At 41.0% G+C, this 19,803-nt stretch overlaps 3 protein-coding genes across 4 annotated transcripts; all 3 read right to left on the reverse strand.

Moving 5' to 3' along the window:
- Positions 1-25: 25 nt before the first annotated feature.
- On the reverse strand, positions 26-3,469 carry gprin1 (G protein regulated inducer of neurite outgrowth 1). The gene is made up of 2 exons (XM_084352593.1): positions 3,240-3,469; positions 26-2,783 (listed from the first exon to the last, which is right to left on the reverse strand). Exon 2 carries the CDS (start codon positions 2,752-2,754, stop codon positions 799-801), a length of 1,956 nt encoding a protein of 651 aa, XP_084208719.1. The 5' UTR covers positions 2,755-2,783; positions 3,240-3,469; the 3' UTR covers positions 26-798.
- A 1,107-nt stretch (positions 3,470-4,576) lies between these two features.
- adirf (adipogenesis regulatory factor) lies at positions 4,577-5,920 on the reverse strand. The gene is made up of 3 exons (XM_084353231.1): positions 5,585-5,920; positions 5,367-5,429; positions 4,577-4,935 (listed from the first exon to the last, which is right to left on the reverse strand). The coding sequence occupies exons 1-3, from the start codon at positions 5,661-5,663 to the stop codon at positions 4,832-4,834; spliced, it is 246 nt and encodes an 81-aa protein (XP_084209357.1). The 5' UTR covers positions 5,664-5,920; the 3' UTR covers positions 4,577-4,831.
- Positions 5,921-6,017: 97 nt separating this feature from the next.
- On the reverse strand, positions 6,018-19,756 carry sncb (synuclein, beta). 2 transcript variants are annotated; one of them, XM_084353230.1, is made up of 6 exons: positions 19,611-19,756; positions 18,510-18,664; positions 13,771-13,800; positions 13,434-13,519; positions 9,519-9,605; positions 6,018-6,818 (listed from the first exon to the last, which is right to left on the reverse strand). In XM_084353230.1, the coding sequence occupies exons 2-6, from the start codon at positions 18,628-18,630 to the stop codon at positions 6,789-6,791; spliced, it is 354 nt and encodes a 117-aa protein (XP_084209356.1). In that variant the 5' UTR covers positions 18,631-18,664; positions 19,611-19,756; the 3' UTR covers positions 6,018-6,788. The 2 variants fall into 2 exon arrangements, with proteins under 2 accessions (XP_084209356.1, XP_084209355.1); XM_084353229.1 differs by having other exon boundaries at positions 18,510-18,643; positions 19,611-19,754.
- Positions 19,757-19,803: the final 47 nt, after the last annotated feature.

The raw sequence follows: 19,803 nt of genomic DNA on the forward strand, positions 1-19,803 counted from the left end.
TGAATAAAATCAATTTCTTCAAATGTGCATCTGATCCCACTTTTATGAGGTTAATGTGTGAACACCAACATCACCGACACTGTAACACTTCAAAAATAAGTTTCATCACAACTGAATCACTAATAATGGCGTTAAAATACAGTAAGTATAATGACTAAAAATACCCTCATACTCAGGAGTTATTACTTTTCTCAAATGATCTTGATTGTGCTCGTCGTCTGTACATTTTTATACTTTTCACAATACAAACAAGTCAAAACATTGCGCCAAATGTAAAAGCAGAATATAAGACATAGAAAAGCCTGCACTCATGGTAAGGACTCCTCGTACGCAAACACACATCGAGGCGACATTTAGGCCAATTGTAACTGCCATACATTCGAAACAAATCGACCCTGAAACTGTCACTCTGCTATCATCTCTCTCAGCTGATTGATTACGATGGCTTTTCATTGTTTGAGGTGCACTTTAAAAAAGCATCAACAGCTAAAATGACTCATGGACGATTGAATGACTGAGTCTATGATGACACTGATATATCAGCCTCATTTCTCCAGCATGGAACGGCAAGAAAAAAACAACATGAACTCATCTTGTGTGGCTGATTCTCACTCATCAGTGCTCCACGACAGAAGGAAATGCTCTTGTGCTTTTGTGTCTCATGTGAGGAGGTGATTTGCTTCTCAAGGCAACATCACTCTGAAGTAAATCAGTGACTGCTCTGTATCACAGCCATCAAATGTGATTCTCCAGCACGGGGTGTGTTTTCTCCAACCAGCTGCTGTTTTCTTTCTTATGTCACTCAGTGGTGTGAGCTTTGGAGCAACAGTGCGGCTGCTGCATGTTCTCCATCATCTGACGGAAGGGGTTCCTCCTGCGTCGGCTCACCTCCCCGTCCACCCTCTTCGCCGCCCGGCCTTTACCTGAACCCTCCTCCTCGGACTCTGGAGAGAGGGGCACGGCCGAGGGGTTGAGCGGAGGAGGGGGAGGCATGGAGGGCTGCCTCTTCTTCACCTGTTTCTCCAGGTGTTTCTGGATGGCCGAGCCCAGCACAGTCACCTCCACCACCGCCCCGTACACCTCCCACGTCATCCCCTTTTCATCCCAGCTCACCTCCTGCACCGGCTCCTCACACTTCTCCTTACAATTTCTCGCGTCTTCAGCTGCTGCAACTGTATTCTCATCAGTAACTTTCTCCTCCTCCACCTCCTGCTCATTTTTGCCCTCCTCTTCCTCCACTATCTTCACCTCTATGCTGGCTCCCTTCCTGATCTCAGGGAAAGTCGTGATGGTGGGCGTCCTCGGGGTCATAGGTGCTGTAGCTACAGAGCGATACTCCACCTGCTGGCCCACCTGCAGCTCAGCGTCTTTAGTCTCTGCACCCAGGGCCTCACACCTCCCGACGGAGCCGGGGAAGCAGAAGGCCTGGTCCCCCTCAGGAGGGGTCATGGGGCTGGTGGCCACAGACTGACACTGCACCACCTCCAGGCTCACCTGCGTGCGGACGTTGTGGCAGCCGAAGGGAGCCGGCGATTCAGGGACGGCAGGCTTCGTCACGCAAACATTTTTCAGCTCTTTAGCTTTTTCACATTTCACTTTCACTGTTTTCGCCTCCGAGGCATTTTCAGTTTGGTCTGGTGGAGGGTTCGTGTTTGAGGAGTCCTGTGTTTCTGTGGAGGTATTTTCACTCCCATCCTCCCTCTTTACATCACTGCTGCTTTCTCCGAGCTCCTCATATTCATCTATTTTCACCATCTCTGTCTCCTCCTCTTCGTCGTTGTTGTCATAGTGGGTCACCATGATTGTAATGTCTTGATCCATGCTTCCCATCCTCTGCTGCTTGCACTGCTGATTACCATCCTCCACAGTTACTTGTGCATCTATGAGCCCAGCAGGAGGGCAGCTGGTGGAGCTCTCTGGAGTTGCATTAGAGCTGAAGTCCTCACTCAGCTCCTTTGATGTGGCGACACTCTCGGACTCTGCCGGACTTTGTGTCTTCTCCTCAGTCTTTTTCACCGTCTCTCTGCCGATAAGCTCTGGGAAAGCTGTGGTGGATGGCGTCTTTGGGGTCATGGGGGATGTGGCAACGGAGCAGAACTCCACCTGATGACCCACCTGTAGCTCTGCGTCTTTAGTGTCGGTACCCACTCCGACCCCAGCTCCAGTTTTCCCAAAAGAGCTCGGGAAGAAGAATGAATTTGTGCCTTCAGGAGGCGTCATGGGGCTCGTGGCTGCAGAGTGACACTGGACCACCTCCAGGCTGACCTGTGTGCGCATGTGGTGCTGGCCAGCAGGAGCTGGGGAACGTGGATCGAAGGGTCCTGGAGTTGCTGGTACAGTGATCGAGATGTTCTCAATTTCTGCTTCTTTTTCTCCTTCAGGATCCATGTTTTTATCCTCATCCTCATCACTCAGGAACTTGTTGGAGATTGTTGTGCCGTTGTATATTTTATCAGCTTCAGGCTGTTGTATCAGAGGGATGGCTCCTGCAGAGTCTGATTCTTGATTGTCACAAACCTCTCCTGAGAGCTCTTGATCTTTGGATATGAGATCTGTCTCTTCAGCGGAGCTGGCGCTCATGTGAAGTTCTGGCTCACAGTCCCCTCGACTTGTTGGCTCTTGACTCGTGTTAATCTGAGGTCCCTCAGGCTCGGCGCTGCCATCTAAGCCTCCTGGATGCTCTCCATCATCTTCCTTCTCACAAGGCTTGTGGTCCTCTGTGAGTCCTTTCATCTCGTCCTTTAGACTTCCCATTTTGCCTCTGCATTAAAGTGGTGGAATACCTGCAGGGCAGAACACAACACGGACACACTGTTGGTGCAAATTGTAACCAGTAACTATAACAACAAGGGGAAAAGCGAAGGTTTGAGTTTGTGATAAAAAAATATCCCATCATGCGGTATTGATGTCAAGAATCCAAACACTGTTACATCACGAGTTACATCACTGCTACTATTTGATGGAAATGATCACGTTTATTCAGAACACATGACACTGTCAGCTGGGATATTTATTATGAATAGACATGATCTTAATCTGAATTTTTTTTTAAATCATTTTACTGTTTGGTTATCTGTAAGATTGTATCGTTCTGCCCTAAAAATATATCACATAGTTCAAAGTCAAGTTCTACTTTAATCTATCACCACATAAAACAAAAGTCATGCGCAAGAGTTTCAAATTTCAAGTATGAAAACAGCGTCAAACAAATCATAGGAAATCAGGAGTAACAGACATACCTCAGCAGTACAAATCAGATTGAAATCTCTCCAAAACTCTCCCTCAAATTTGGGTCAAACATCGCAAATCTCACTGTCGATCGGCACCCACATCTGTCCGTTTGCCTCCCCTGTTGATTGATAGTGATTGCAGTGGCTCCAGGTTTGTCTCTAGAAGAATCTATCTCAGGCAACCCTCGCTCTTAAAGCTGTGGCTGTGTCTATCGAAAAGCTTCACATTTCCAGTTTCCCTGGAAACCACAGCCGTGTGCTGGCAGTGTGTGGTAATGTAATGACAAAATCTCTGTTCAGCTCTCTAATCATCAGTAAATCATAGTAATTAACTCCAGGTTCTCATAGCAACACAATGGGCGACCGTGTGTGCAGAGATTAAACTTGTGAATCGGTTGAACTGGCTTTGGTGGAGAAGTTTGAGGAGAGGCATAAATTGGAGATAAAAGCTTTCGTGTCACTACTGAAGATCAGTGTGAGTGCTTGTGAGGGGAGGGTGGAGTATGCAGAAGAGGGATTTGTCCTCTCAATAATGGATGACACCTTTAAAATAAGAAATGTGTCAGTGAAGGCCACACTGACCGGTCTCAGAGTAGAGAAATCAATGTACAATAGAAGAGATTTAAAAAAAAAAAGGCACTTCCTCTGGACCACGTTTCATTTTGTGGAGCCACCAGCTCATTACAGGACCAGGAAATTAATGCTAACTCAGGTTTTTGCGGAGGGATTTTGTGAACCATGAGCAGAAAGTGAGTGTTCTGCTGCAGCAGTAAAGACGAGAACAGGGGGTATCAGCTGAAGGAGCCTGGAGGGCGCAGAGCTGCCTACCTCCCACACAAACAAACACTTGTAAGTCTTTCATTCCACCCTCCAATGTCTCCGCTTTGAGATGCGCATTTCCCTAAAGCCTGGCTAATTCTGCTGGCCTTGAGTAATTGTGTGGGTCCGAGGAACTTATTCCACATATTTCCCTCATTTTTGACTCTTTCCTTTTTTGGTTCGACTGTAGCGGTGGGCTGCAGCTCGCCCAGAACACTGTGTACAGACAGAAGTATTCTCACCGTTAATTCAAAGGCCTCCACCAATCCCTGGCCGCCACAGAGATCTGTTGCCTAGCAACCGCGTAGTGTGACGGAGGGAGGTGTGCGGCTGAGTGGGGCCAAGGTAGGCATCTCTGATCATCAGGAGCCATGAGCCTGCCAAAGGCCAGCTTCTCACCAATGTGTCGGTAATAATGATTTGTTGATGAAGAAAATAAAAGGATGCAGCTACTAATAGTGTTTTCTCCGCTGTGTGTGGCAGGAGATCACATTTAAGAAATGAGAAACAAGTTGGTATCTGTTTTTATTTCCCAAAATAGTCACATATAATGAAATCTATAATAAAGCGAGTACCACAAAGAGGAAAATAAGAGAAAAAAAGACAATTTATAAAGATTTCTTTTGGAATGTGAGCTGTGTGGAGATATATAAACTCTATACATCTTTTGATCAGGGTGTTTTTTCTGATGCCAACATACTTCCATCCCAACATTGTGACTCGTTCACAGCCCGTCTGATCAGACAAGTTGGCTCCAGCTGGAATTGTTCATGTTTCAGGGATCACTTGGTGTCCAGTTTCTGTCCAAACTCCTTGATGGTGTCTGTGGCCTTGTCCGCAGCTTTTCCTATGGCTGATTGAGTCTGTCTGCCAGCTTCTTGAGCAGCTTCAAAGAGTGAAGCAGAACAGACGAAAATCAACAAAGCATCACCATTAGGCCAAAGAAATGAAGACCATGAAACTCACATGCAAACTTATAATATTAACTTTAACTTTATGATTCTACTCCTGTAACATTTTGAGGATTCAGTATCTAAAACAACATTTAACACAGCTCAATTTTGAATGATTTTTTCCTTTCTATAGTCCTGAATCAGCGTTAGGCAATCAGTTATTCCATTATGACTTTAATCCACTTTCACTTCTTCTCCTTGATTTCAGCTCTGAGAGATGAGTGAAGTCTTTAGACGATGTAGTTTTTCATGTCATTTTAGGTGTTAATCTTTCATCCTCTGAAACTCTAACTCCTGTCTGCTCACAATAATACATCCACTGTCACACCATAAAGCTTTAAAGGCAGAGGAAACTGCACATTACCTGTGCTGACTGTGTCTTTGGAGGAGTCTGCCACCTGCTGCACAGCGTCTTGAGCTGCCTGCACTGGAAACACATCACAGGGACTTGCATGATTTCAACTCAGTTAAAACACTAAATGGCTAAATCTTTACATGTGAAAGACCATTTTAAAAGTGTATGAAAGACAAAAAAATTAAACGATCAAGTCAGAGACAAATCAACCTGCTGTTCTTCTCTACCTGCACTGTCTGTGACTCCTTTAGCGGCCGAGTGGCTCGTGCCTTTCAGACTCTCAAAGGACTTCTTGAACGAGGCCATGGCTCCTGTCTCTGTCCCTGCAGCGTCCACACATCCGTCTGAGCCCACAGTGGAGGGAGCGGCTGTTTAATACCCTGTTTGAGCCCGACACCACCGAGCCTGCACGTTCCAGACGGATTAACCCAAACAAAACCCACCTAAATAGGCCCTGATCAGACTGGCATCCCAGCTATGGCAGTGTCCGTGCCAAGGGCCAGAGCCCGCTCAGCAGATTTTACACATCCTTTAATCAAACCCCGCAGACAAGAGTGGGCAAAAAAAAAAGGACACATGTGAGGCCGATGCACACCAACAGGCAGAAACAAGCAGAATTGGTTACAGGAGGTTTAAAATCATCAATCAAACAACAATAACAACTTTTTTTACTTTTTATTTACAGAGGAATGTATGTCTGGCTTAACACATAAACCTTTATATTGACAAGTCCTGCAATTTAAAGCACATATTGATATGACAACCATTATGATTTCAAGACATAATATACTGACTTTAACTCGTTAAAATCTTCAGTACACACAAACACACGCACACACACAAACATGTATACTCTGTCCATTTCTAACAGATAGTTTTACTGGAATGATCACAAGCAACTATAAAGATACAATGTAAAAAACTCTTACTTCAAAAATGTTTTAAAGAAACTCCCAAAGAAATGCAGTAAAAATAAAGAACCCACAAACAGGCATTGTCGACACTTAAGAGGATATTATTGTTTCCATATCTGCTTGCAACCGGACATATTTATTTTTTCCACTCCCAATGTCTCATTGGAAGATGATGAACATCTATTGCACGTTTCTAAATACAGATACACACGAGTACAAAGTCACAAGCCCTGGCTCTGGTCTCGTTTCATTGGGAGGGAATCAAGGAAATGAGACAGAGAGGACAAATCCTACATCTCAATAAATACCTACACCCAACACATTACATTAATAACATGACATTTACAATATATAATAATAAAAGATTTGTCTTGAAGGAAGAACATTTTTCATTGGGAATGCTTTTTCTTGTTTTTTTTGCAACGGGGGTATAATTGTAATAGTTTCAGCATTTGTCCTTTTTATTATTAGAAATATTATTGTGCTGCTGGTTGGATGTTGGCTCGGACTGGTGCTCTTATGCCTCTGGCTCGTAGTCCTGGCTCTCCTGAGAAGAGAAGAAGAAGAAGAAGAAGCGATTTAGAGATCTTTTAGAGTCAGTATGCTACTATTGTTGGCACCCCTGTTGCAAAGACAATTGGATCGTTTCTGTTCTGAGTTGTAAATAACAACAAAAAATGTTATGTTTATTCAATCATTAAGTCTATAATAGAAAGTAATCGCCAGTTGAACTTCCTTTTCTCGGCTGACCACACGCACGGTGGCAGACAAAATTGTAAAGCGATAGCGAGGTTTTGAGACATCATGAATTAAAAATGGCAGAGGAAAGAGGAGATGCACCAAGTAGCTCTGGAAAAACTGTTAAATCCTCTTATTAAAAAAACAAACAAACAGTATATATGTTTTTTTAAACATATTTTTTGTTAGAAATTGTTTCAGTAATAATTTTCTTGAACACTTTTTTACTGTGACTGAAAACACGTCTGTCCACTCCAGTGGCTTCGCACCAAAGGGTACATTTTGCCTATTTAGATTCGGCCTTTTTTGCATGTTTCATTTGAAAACATGATATAATTCACACTTCAATAGTTCAACTAAACAGCAACATTAAAAAGTCTTTAGGTTTGATCTAAAAATAGGCCCAATAGGCAGAATTTACCCTTTGGAGCATAACGTCCACTGCAGGGGACAGAAATAATTCTTAGCATTGGTGGAAAGAGTACTGAAAATCTGTACTCAAGTAGAGATTACTTATTAGATTACTGAAATATCACTAAATTACAAGTAACTAAAATACTGGTATTAAAATAATACTAAGTACTCATCTCAAACGCTACTCGGATAAACCGTTGCGATTGGATCTGATCTTCTTATTGGCTAGACAGATGCAAATGAAAGGTAAAGATATTAATTGAAATTGTACTAAGTACAGTAAAATTACAGAGTTTAAGTACCCAACAAAGTGACTTAATTACAGTAATTTGAGGAGCTGTAATTGGTTACTTCCATCTCCGGTTTTCAGTCACAGAATGTACAAGAAAACTATTATTAAAAAGTATTTCTAACATCTCTTTTTGAGTTGAGAAATATTGTTTTTACCTGTGTGTGTTGTTTTTTTTGAGAATAAGAGGATTTAACAGTTATTCCAGAATCACTTTTTATCTCGTTGGTGCATGGTGTCCACTGCAGTGAACATTTATGTAACGTCTTCAACATAACATATATTGAAAAAACAAAACAAAAAAACAGTTACTGTCACGATTTCTCACTTCTTTAAGAGTAAAGTCAAACATTGAAGAAATATTACTTTCTGATTTCAGGATTCATGCATGAAAGGGTTAATCGATTGTATTTCAACATTTAAGAAGAATAAATATGACAGAGGAAACACTATCGCTCTCTTCTGAATGCAATGATGTCACTCCATCACAGCTGTGAGCTCCTCGGCTGGTTCAGTGCCTCTCTCAGGCCTGCAGAGGGCAGCACAAGCCTACACCAGCTTCAAGGACGTGTCGTGAGCACATTCCCAGCATCCTTGTAGCCCTGCACAGGCCTCCTCCACCACATGATCATTTAAAAAAAAACAAAAAAAAATACACAGCCTCCAGGAATGTGCAACAGTCTTGGGTCATCTGATGTTTTCACAAAACCAAGAGTGACACAGGATGAGATTTTGATCTCTCCAAATCCGCCCTGAGAAGGCTTATTGGTCTCTGCAGCACTCAGACTCCATATTTACAGCAATGCAGGGAGACCCTGACATTACCCACAATGCACAGAGGCAGAGAGCGTCATCACCACACCCATTCAGACAGAGCTCTTGCACAGTGCTGGTGTAGCAAAGGGTGGGGGAGGGGAAAGAGATGCGGAGGAGTAGGAGAGAGAGATGGAGGAGGACATGATGATACAAGCTGCTGAATCTGAGAAATTCACTTTTAATTTGCATCGCAGATAATTTATTAATTTTACTCCTTTAAATGATTAATGCAATAATCCACTGATGGAAAAGAAAATGCACATTATAGGAGATCATGCTAAATCACACATTAAATCTTCTTCCAACTGATGCGGATCCTGATAAATTTTAATATAACATGAGAATATAACAGCTTTCTAAAAAAATATCGGACCAAGTGAATTAAATTTCTACATATATTTTCATATATTTTCAACATCATGTGCATTGTGTGATATTTTTATTCTCTCTTGGCTAAATAAAATCAGTTTTCAAAGCAATAGGTTCTGCACATTTTGTCTTGGCCCTGAGAGCCAACTTCCAAAAATAACCATCTGTGTCAGACTCGCCTCCTTCCTCCACACACACACACACACACACACACACACACACACACACGACACACACCCAACGCTCAGTGTAGGTAGGTGGTGCTATATTCACTGTACTCGCTATGTGGCAATTGGCTTGTTAAGCCCTCTGTTTTCATTTCCAGAAAAAAAGAAGAATCATCTCGGCGTGAGCTGCAGTGTTTGTGTGGGACAGAAGTGGAGGGCAGTGTGGAGTGCTATTGAAATGCAATACAGCTCGAATGTGTAACCATGCAGAGCTGCTGAATACTGATGAACCTCCATCTACTGTAAGTGAATGGACTCATCCTCAACTGCAGTCCACAGCTTTATGTTTTTTTGTTTATTTAGCAAAACATACACAAAGCTATTTAGAAATGAATCATATAGAGACATGCAGAGACATGGACTGTATGCGCTCTGTGTTGTGAAGGCTGATTACCTGCTGGGTCTCATCATATGTCTCTCCTTCTGGGTCCAGCATCGCCTCTCCCTGGCCCTCCATCGCCTCCTGCCCGTACTCCTCAGGCTGCAGAGACAGACAGAGGGAGAACAAATCTGCAGTCACAGAAGCTACTTTACATGTTTGTGGGTACTTGAACTTGAGGCTGGTATATCTCTTGAAGTTTGAGTGAGGATATCTGTTGTTTGCAGTCACCATTTCAGTTTAATATTATATTCTGTTTCTTACAGTTTTCTCTCACTGTTTATTAAGGTTTAGGCAACAAAAATACTTGGTTAGCTTTGGGAAAACATGGTTTCGGTTGAAAATAGACACATTCACAACTTTCTCATGTAATGAAATTTGTTGCAGGTCCCCAGAGAATGAATTGTAATTTGGACGCACCATCATCAGGTCAGCTGTATTTTGTGTTTAGTGCTTATTAGTAAATGTTCGCATGCTAAACTAAGATGCAAAACATGGTTAATATAACAACTGCTTAACATGTGAACATACTAGCATGCATATGATCTTGACGTTAAGCTTGAACACACACAGCTGTGAGCCGGTAGGAAGAGCTGTCGACTCTTTGTCTTGTTCTCCGAGTACTTATTCAAAAAGGTGTGTGCTTAGCCCTGTGATTCACTGTAATAGTGTTAGATGTGAGGGAAAATCTGGGGCTAGGAAAGACCAAAAACCACAATGCATCAGTCTGTCTCTCAGTACTTCTCACAACTCTCCTGTCTGTGGCAATCAGCCCAGAGCGCACAGGTTTTATCTGAAGACGTTAAATCTTTAAAAATGCCTGAAAAGCCAAAAAGGATCAATTATTTCCCAGAACAACGTGGCACTTTGGATTTCAGCAAACATGATTCAAACAGGAGGAAATTGTGCATTTATTGAGGACTATTTCCAGCTGCAGACTACTACACATTTGGTAGTCTAGAGTATCTACAGCAGCATGCCTGTGATAATCGCAATAAAATAACATTAAATTCAGTAAATCAAGGCAACAATGTGGTTCAATGACGTGTTTTCAACCATTTTTGGACAACAGGAGGCACAAACGATTAAGAAATATCAGACTATGGATAAAAAGACTTTAGTAGGATCAATTCATTGTTGGTTTTGGTCTTTTCATTGGCTTCATTGACAATAAGAAGATATATAATATCACCAGCTTGATTACTTAAGGTAACACTTAAAATCAAATAACTTGCCATTTTGACACTGTGAACCCTAACCACAATGGGTGTAAACAAACTGTATCTCCCTCTGAGAGCTTCCTTAATGCTTCCACCATTGCTGCACCTGCTACTACGATCCCGTAAAACAAAAGCTAGTGGGTCACCACACATTTATTTTTAAACCCAGTACTAATCAAGTCAATTAGGTCAGAGAAGAACAGACCATAATCCTGTGTACTGTATCTGGTGCTGGTGTTATTGCTTTAAGCCCACCAAACATGATTAGCACGGCCTTAAATGCTGCACAATGGTGAACCAGCAGACAGACACACCTAATCAGACGGATCATTGCCTGAGAAAAAGTGAACATGAAAGAGGCTGTTTATGTGATTACAACAGAAGAAGAAGATATGTTTTGTGTCTGATTGGTCACACATTTCAATTTAGTCGCGACTCAAGCACAAGACAAGCCTCTTGTTCAGACCATGTAGTACAAGTCTATTTAGGAGATTATTTTAAATGACATGTTTCATGTATTCTGATTAAGATATTTTATTGTATGAATGGATGTGAACATATGAGCTATTTTTATACAGCACAAACTATAAGTGAACAAAACGTACTGCTGCACGTCATAACAATGTCAACAGTTTAACAGCCTGTTGTCAGGGTGTTGAAATGAGTAGTTGTATCACTCAGACGGTGCCTTTCAGAAGCCTATCAGAGCAGGCTGTCAGATTTACTAGATTAGTGAGTCAGTGGAGAGGGTCCAAAGGATGAAGGCTGAGGACAGGTCGGAGACCTCTCTCTTCCACTGACAGTCTGACAGAGATAGACGAAATGTCAACACGCTGACTGTGAAAACATGCTTTGATTTCCAAGTGAGGCTATATGTGGGTTTTTCCATCTTCTATTTTCAAGGAAATATGTTGCACTTCTCTCCTGACATCTCAAAAATCACAGTGTGGATAAACTGATGTAAGTGGAGACAGAACGCGGTGACATTAGCAGAGGTCTACAGGGTACAAGAATAGAACAGCGGTGTGTCAAAGAGAGGTGACAGTCCCACAGAAATCGAACAGTGAAACAGGCTGTGAACTGGAGCTGTATTATAGACTGAAGGCAATTCATCCTCAGAAACCCTCAAGCTTCCTCTAATAAAACACGTGAAAAACTAAAGCCTGTTTTGACTTTATAAAAGCTGTTAATCAGAAGGTTGCAGCATGAATGTAGATTGAGCATTTTTTTTTTATCCTTGTCATGTTTTTATCAAAAATATACAACAAAACGTATCCATCTTTTATCAAAAGATTATTCTTTTTCCTCTGGTGAAGACATTTAGATACAGTATATGTCTGTACTGACAGCAGAGGAATAAAACAGATGACTAGTAACAGAGTGACATGCAGATTCACCAGCTCATTCTGTATAAATGTGGCTCTGCTACAACCACAATCCTGTCCAGACTTTAATGAACATAACTTTCAGCATGTTGCCAACTGTAAGTGAGTCTTGGATCTGGAGCTGCAGCCTCTTTCTCTTTCACTTGCTCCAAGGCTCATGTACACAAACTCAATTATGCTCAAACAAGAATAACAGTATGTTGCTGCAATTAAAGGAGCACTCCACCGATTTTACACATGAAGCTTAATTTACTTATCACGTGCAGAACTACTCAGTCAGTAAAAACAGTCTTATAATGTCCTCTGTGGCTCTGGAAGAAGCCTTTCAAAAATCTGTTTGGGTTGCATTATGGGAAATGTATGATCCAGCATGTTTAGAGTTTGGCTCATACGAAGGACTAAAAGTAGACGTATATCATCCGCTGCTGCCCTGATGAAATCTGTGCCTTGTGAGCCCCCAAGCTTTGTGGTAGTTACATACTTAATTGCCGTTTAAAGGACAATTTCTTCCAATTTGAAACATAAAAGCTGTTTATTTTGAAGTTGTATTGAGTATGTTTGAGCTCTACAGCATCTTTATATTGTATACAAAAAGAGATAAGGTCTGCAGGGCTGTAAAATCATTATTGTACTGCGCATTACCTACTCCTACCCCGTGAAAAGGCTTAACCCTTTTAAAATATTAATGAAAACAAATACTTAGCTAACTGATTGATTGAAAAAAAAACAATTTGTGAGGTTTATCAAGCAAAACTGCTAAACATACACTGTCTGGGTCCATCTGCTTAATTGTGAGGATCAGCTGTTTTTCTGTGTTTTATTATTTGTATTATTATTTAATATTATTTGTTACTGGTAATGTAATATCTTTAGATTTTTGGCGGTTGGAAGGACAAAATAAACATCTGTACATTTGGGAGACATACACCAGTGATATTAATATAATATTTTTCTTTTTTATGGACCACACAATCACAATTAAATAATTCATAGACTACTCTATACTATGACAATATTGGTGGTTGCAGCCCTAGATGTATATACTCATATATATATATATATATATATATATATATATATATATATATATATATATATATATATATCTCAATATATCATTAAATAAAGCTATCAAAAATAAAACATGTGATGTATTTGTTGTCAGTCTGTGCTTTTCAGGATAACACAGTCGATCACTTCTAATGTGATTTCACAGTTATGGGCCGACTGATTTTCCTGTAGGTGTGTGTGAACACACTGAAGAAACTAAACCGTCACTATGTGTGGCAGCAGGGAGCTGATGGTGACTGTAATGGCGTACGTACGTTCATGTCAGTGGGGAACTCGTCCTTTTTCACCAGGCCAGTGGCTGCAACGATGTTCCCCATGGCTCCAGTGGTCTTCTCAGCCACTGCAGAGACACACAAGCATCATGTATACATACACACATGTAACATTATCTCTGTGGATTCAGCAGACAGATTAAAAGCCTGCATGTTAGCCCTCTTTAGTTTCTCAATTGATTATTGCACATAATGACCACTTACACAAACCCTCCCCCATCACCATTATGAATATGCTATTTTCCAGTTACTGTGATGAAATGAAGCATCCCCTTCAGATACAGTGATGATGTTTAGGTTTGACGGAGGGAAAACTCACCTGTGCCCACGCTGTCTTTGGCCTTGCTACCTGAAATTAAAAAAACAAAAAAACAAATTAATTTGTTGCAAATAAAGCACTATTTGACATTTTGGATTTCAAGATTATTTTCTTGTGTGTGTGTGTAGATGAGGGAACTTTACACTTGCCTGAAGCCAACCACTACCAGTGAAATAAACAAGAGTCTACTCAGTCTGAATATTAACCTGCTTTGTGTTTTTTAAAATGCACCACTTCTGAATACATTTTATCACCTTTAGGGGTGTTTACCTGACAGCATGATTCATGAAATGTTACAGTCCTGTTCATAACTGCTCACATGATCAACTTTGAACTGTCATATTGGTTTTCATATAAGTAATGCAATATCAATGTGTTTTATTTTTATTTATTGTTTTTTACAGCTCCACAGGAAGGACAGGAACAATCTGCAGCACACTGTGAGGAGTTATTTAAGTTTGCAGCCAGTTTAATCCAAAACCACTGCACTGTTCAATTTTATGACCTGTGGCAGTTCTCGTCCATTCACACTGTACTAAATCGAGCTATTTGGGCAATCTACTGTGTGCCCACTGGTCCTGATCACTTACACCTTGTCATCCTTTCTACTGTGCAGCGGTCACATGCCTTATTGGTCCCCCAGGGCCTTTAAAAGCCAACTGAGGAGAGATGAAATGATGATGAAGTACAGAACCGTCACTACAAAAGGCAAGCCTCAAAGCAAAAACATACATCTAAGAAGATCCATTTAAGAGAGCGCAGCTGCCGCTCTACGTCTACAGTAACACAAACGGATGGTAGCTGTGGGTAAAGATTTTGAAATGTCAATTACTGGAATATATTATTTTGCGCTATAACACTTAATGACAAAATTTTGTTTCCTTTAATGAACATAAAAAGTGGATTTGATGATAATTTTCTGAAGAAATGTGTATTATGAAAAAAAGTGTTATCAGTGTTGTGATATTTATATCTTGTGGCATTTTCTGTGAAACTAATGTACTGTTAATAAACATTGTAGGTCTGGGCAATATATCAATATTATATGGTTAGGATATATGAGATAAAATATTGTTTGTATTGATTGTGTGGCAATATGGCATAAGTGTTGTGTTTTCCTGGTTTTAAAGGCTGCATTATAGTAAAGCGATGTTATTACTTTACACAACTCATCAGATGGTTCTACCTGTTCTGATACTTGTCTTCACCTACTTTGTCAGAATATAAACATTACTGATGATTATTTAGCAAAAATCTCATTGTGTCCTGACATTTACAAAATTCTTTCAAGGAAATTTCAAAGTATTGAGATTGACATCTTAAAAATATTGCAAAATTATATAAAAGGCCATAATCGCCCAGTCCTACATACGTTATTTATTTCCTGCTCCTTGAAATAAATGTTTCTTTCTTCATCAGTTACATATCATGATATATCATAGATCATTTCTTTGTGACATATTGTGTATCGTAGACTCCGATTTGTTTTGATATACCATTATGGTGGGATGAATATCATGAAGAGTACTGATTCTGAGTTCATCTACCCACTCCTAGTTGAGTCTGACAAGCACCTTCTATTTTACACTTGTCGTGGTATTTACTCTTGAAAGAGGAAAAAATGTGCACAAAATAAAGTTCATTTTACATGTAAACTCCCTTACATTCATAAAAAACTGTGACATAAACATTGACATCATAATAGCATCATAGCATATTATTTTATAGTGCAATGTCAGGCTGTAGCTACGGTTGCGTACATGTTAGCAACAGCGCTAATTGTTTAAATTAAACTGTAAAAAGGAGCTGCTACAATATTTACAAACACTGTTATGGTGTGCAACGTTTCACAATGTAATAACGTCACTCTTAAAGTAGCACTGTATAAATAATCCACCCTGTACACTGTTGCTCTATGAATAAGAGGAATGATTAGTTGTGACATTAAATGGCATCTAGTACGGCAAGGTTTTCTCATTTCCGCCTCTCCTTCTTGCTTTACTCAGGCTGACTGCTCATCTCAGCTGGGTGGGCGGGCTGCAGCAGTGGCAGCAGCTGTCAAAAGGTGGGCCACAGACCTATCAGATCACTCTTACCCCTCCTCCAAGAGGGGCCTTCAAGCAAATCATACGCAGCTTTCTAGGGCACCACCACGCTCAACAAGCACCACGCAGAGGCACAGAGACGCCACAGAAATGCTCCTTCGCCTCTCTGTGTACCACGGGCAAAAGACAGGGTGAGACGAAGCGCAGAGATGATAGAAAATGAGCCTGCACGTGTTTTGATTGCAGCCTGACATGTTTGGCTCTGGTGATGAGTGACAGGGACACGGTGCTAAATATGTAGGGTAATTGGATTCTATCTAAAAGCAGAGGGATTTGACAACTTCTCCTGGAAAACCCAATGTCTCTTGAACACAGCCAAAACATACCGTCACCAGATCAAAGGTCCGAGCTGGTGACTGTAGACCTACCAGCAGGGGTGTCACAGGAAATTTGGGCCCCCTGACAACAGCCCAACAACTGACAAAATAAATATCTGTAATGGCTGGTTGGTTCCAGGGCCTGTGTCCAGCACCGAGTCCCCTGAGTCATCTAACCCTCCCCCATTCACCCCACACAGACCAACTGTAGGCAAACAAGCAGACATGGCCAATATGGAAGAAATGATCACAAACAACATGGGGGTGTTTGTCAGTAAGGATATACAGCGGGTGGAATCATCAAATATAATAAAACAAGTGTGTGGTACGGGACATTTTACAAGCAAAAAATGCCAAACATGACCCTCCTCCAGCCTCTCAATCGTGAGAATGTCCTGCTTTTCTTACTCTTATGTCACAGTTTACAGTAAATCTCTGGGTTTTGGACTGTTGACAAGCAGCAAACAAGCAGTGTGAGGACGTCATTATGAAACTCTGTGTGGAGCGCTTGTCGATATTTTCTGCAATTTTACGGACCAAATTATTAATTGAACAATCAAGTAAATTACTTTTTAGATTAACCGCCAATGAAAACAAATGTTAGTTGCAGCCTCAGAAAAAAAACTAAACTATCTAACTCAAATTAGGCTCTCTAAAATATGGTCAATATAATTGTGTTTAATTCGACTTGGTATTAATTATTCAGACAATAGAACTAATTAGCATTGGTTATCATGACATTTATATTTCATTATTTCACAATGATTGAACACCATTAAAGAATAAGCCTGAATTATTGCCCAGCAACACAGATAATTAAATTATGCATATCACTGCCTTCACAAGTGAGGCATAAATCTGGAATATGACCAGTGTGAACTTTCATTTTTAACACAAGATGATCAGATGATCAAAGAGATCGACAAAATGTCACTTTCTATTGTTGCTTTGCCAGCCGTTGGCCAACCTTTCTCAGGTGTCCATCCACCTTCATGTCACTGGTGTTTATTTGAATAATGATCTGAAGCGAGTCACATACATTTGGACAAATAATTTAAAGCGCATACATGGCAGAAGCACTTTAAAATCATGAGACAGAGGGACTCATCTGTGTTGGTGCCCATTACAAATTAAGCTACACTGTAAAGGACAAAAGCAGAGGCCTTTGGTCCGTTTGTCTCCAGGAGATAACTGCGAGCTGAGTCTTTTTTTTAAAACAATATTCTGACGTCCAATGCACGGACATGTGGCAAGAGCTGCTTCCACCATCCTGTCGCCCCACCCCCACCCTCACCTCCTGCCTCTAGCCCAGTCAAGTCAGGCGAGAGGGCATAAGGACATTCAGAGCCTCGTATCACATCATCTATGTCAAAAGTAGTCCTCATCCCAGTGTTTCCTTTTAAGAACTACTGATATTCATAGTGGATAATAGTTTTGACATAAAGGATAACAGTGCTGATTATTGAAACACTGCATAAGCCCGCATAACTAAAGGAAAGATATTGATCAACTGTCTGGCTGACTGATTTATCAAATTACCGCCGCTATAATAAATGACTTAAAGGAGTGTGTTCATTCAGTGCTTATCATGCTGTACACTGTAAAACATCATTCATTTAAACTTACACCACACATAAAATAACTAGACTTTTACAGGGGAAACCAGGAAGTTGCAATATTGTCACTATGCAGCAATATATTGATTTCAAGGTATACCGTGGTATGAAAATACTGTGTACATTTGCTTATTTATGGTATTAAATTCTACCATATTAATGTTATTTGACTAGTGTTATATAAATGTCTATAAGAAGTTTTATGTATGTAGGGACAGAATATTTTGTAAAACTATTTTAAAGCATTTGTTAAACCAAAAACTCTCTGTTTTCCCTTAGAGATCATTGTGACTGATAATATATACAATAATTGTGTAATACTGTAGATCACAACAGCATGATATCATGATATTTTCTGAGATGGTTATCCCAGTATGTGAAAATCTCATACAGTCACAACGCTAATGGTCATCTAACTGTATTTGGATGGTGAACAAAGAGGTCCAAAACTAGGAAACACAAACGGCCTGAGGGGAGAAAGACTTCTGCTATTTATTGTGCTAATAAAGGAACCTATTGTATAATCTAACCATTTGTTCCAGGACATGTGTGAATGCAGGATGAGCTGGATCATAAAAAATATACTCTGTGCTGATGTGTTGCTGCTCCTGCATACAGCAGGAACATTAGCAGCCTCACTGGGCCTGTGTATGCTTTGCATGTAAAATATTCTTCAAACAGACATTTGTGGGCCGCCTTACCTACAAACATGACTCCTTCTTTAGTCTTTTCAGCCGCAACCGCAACTCCTTCCTTGGTCTTCTCTGCAGCCACAGCCATCCCCTCTTTCGCTTTAGACAAACCCTTCATAAACACATCCATCTTGGCCGAGCTACTGTGGAGAGATGGAGCACACCTGCTGTCAGTCACCATCACTGCTGCCACTGTGTGATTTTGATCTTACTGATATGCAAAGATGACATGTCACATCACACAAGCAGGCAGAATTATTACATTTGTCTATATTTCTCCTAAAAACCTCTCTGGATGAGACTGTATTGTAAGACCATATGGTGAAAGAAGGCGGCACCGCCTCCTGTGGTAGATCCTGACAGCTGCAGCCCAGCCATCAGGCTGTAGTAAAAACCCTCTGTTCACTCATGCATTCAACCCCCTTTTCACATCTTCGTCAAAGCATGAAATATTCAAAGGCAAAAAGATTTCAATGAAATGGTTAATTGAGGAGGCGCTCATTAATTATTGCTCGCTTGTAATGCTACTCTCAGTGGCAGCGAGATGGCAGGACTGCGCCTGGGAAAAGGTGCAGGCCCTTGTCTTTTATAACGGACTGTACAGCACATTATACTAGAAGGTGGCATGTAATGCAAGTCCTACACACACAACGTTGCTGGGGGAAGGGAGGCACGATCTACGCTATATGTGCACGCACCACGGTTTGAAAGTAGCATCATGTGGCTGTAATGTGAGTTTGTCCGACGAGGCTGCAGACTAACAGCTCGAATTTATATCGTTGCATTACACCCCAAACCTTCACAGACAGCCTCATCCTGGATGTTGCAGGTCAAGTGTTCAGTTACTACATGTACCAGTGCACGATGTCGACCATTTGTCACGTTTGCATCCGTGCCTGCCTCAGTTTCTCTGCCTTAAAGACACACGCTGGTAATAATCTGATACGGGAAAGCCGTAGTGTTTATATATAAATACAGCTTAGCGTTGACTTATTTAATTTTTTTCCTATGACGACGCTTTCATGCATGCTCCTCAAATGGTGGTGACCTCTATATGCTTAAAAATGATCAATTATACAGGCATGAAAGAAGAAGAAAAATAGTCCTTACCTATTTACAAATAGCCTTCAACTCGTCCCCTTCTGATTCAGTTGCACAGTCGACACAAACTATCGTCTAAACGGGAGATATTTTCAAGTGAACACTAGGTGGGCCTTACTCGAGCTGATCTCCACCAACAGGGACGGCCCCCTTCACAGTGCGGCTGAGACTATCACGCCCCCCTCCCCCCCTGCCTCCCTCT

This window comes from Pagrus pagrus, assembly GCF_965226575.1.
Source record: "Pagrus pagrus genome assembly, chromosome: 5".
Lineage (NCBI taxonomy): Eukaryota > Metazoa > Chordata > Actinopteri > Spariformes > Sparidae > Pagrus > Pagrus pagrus.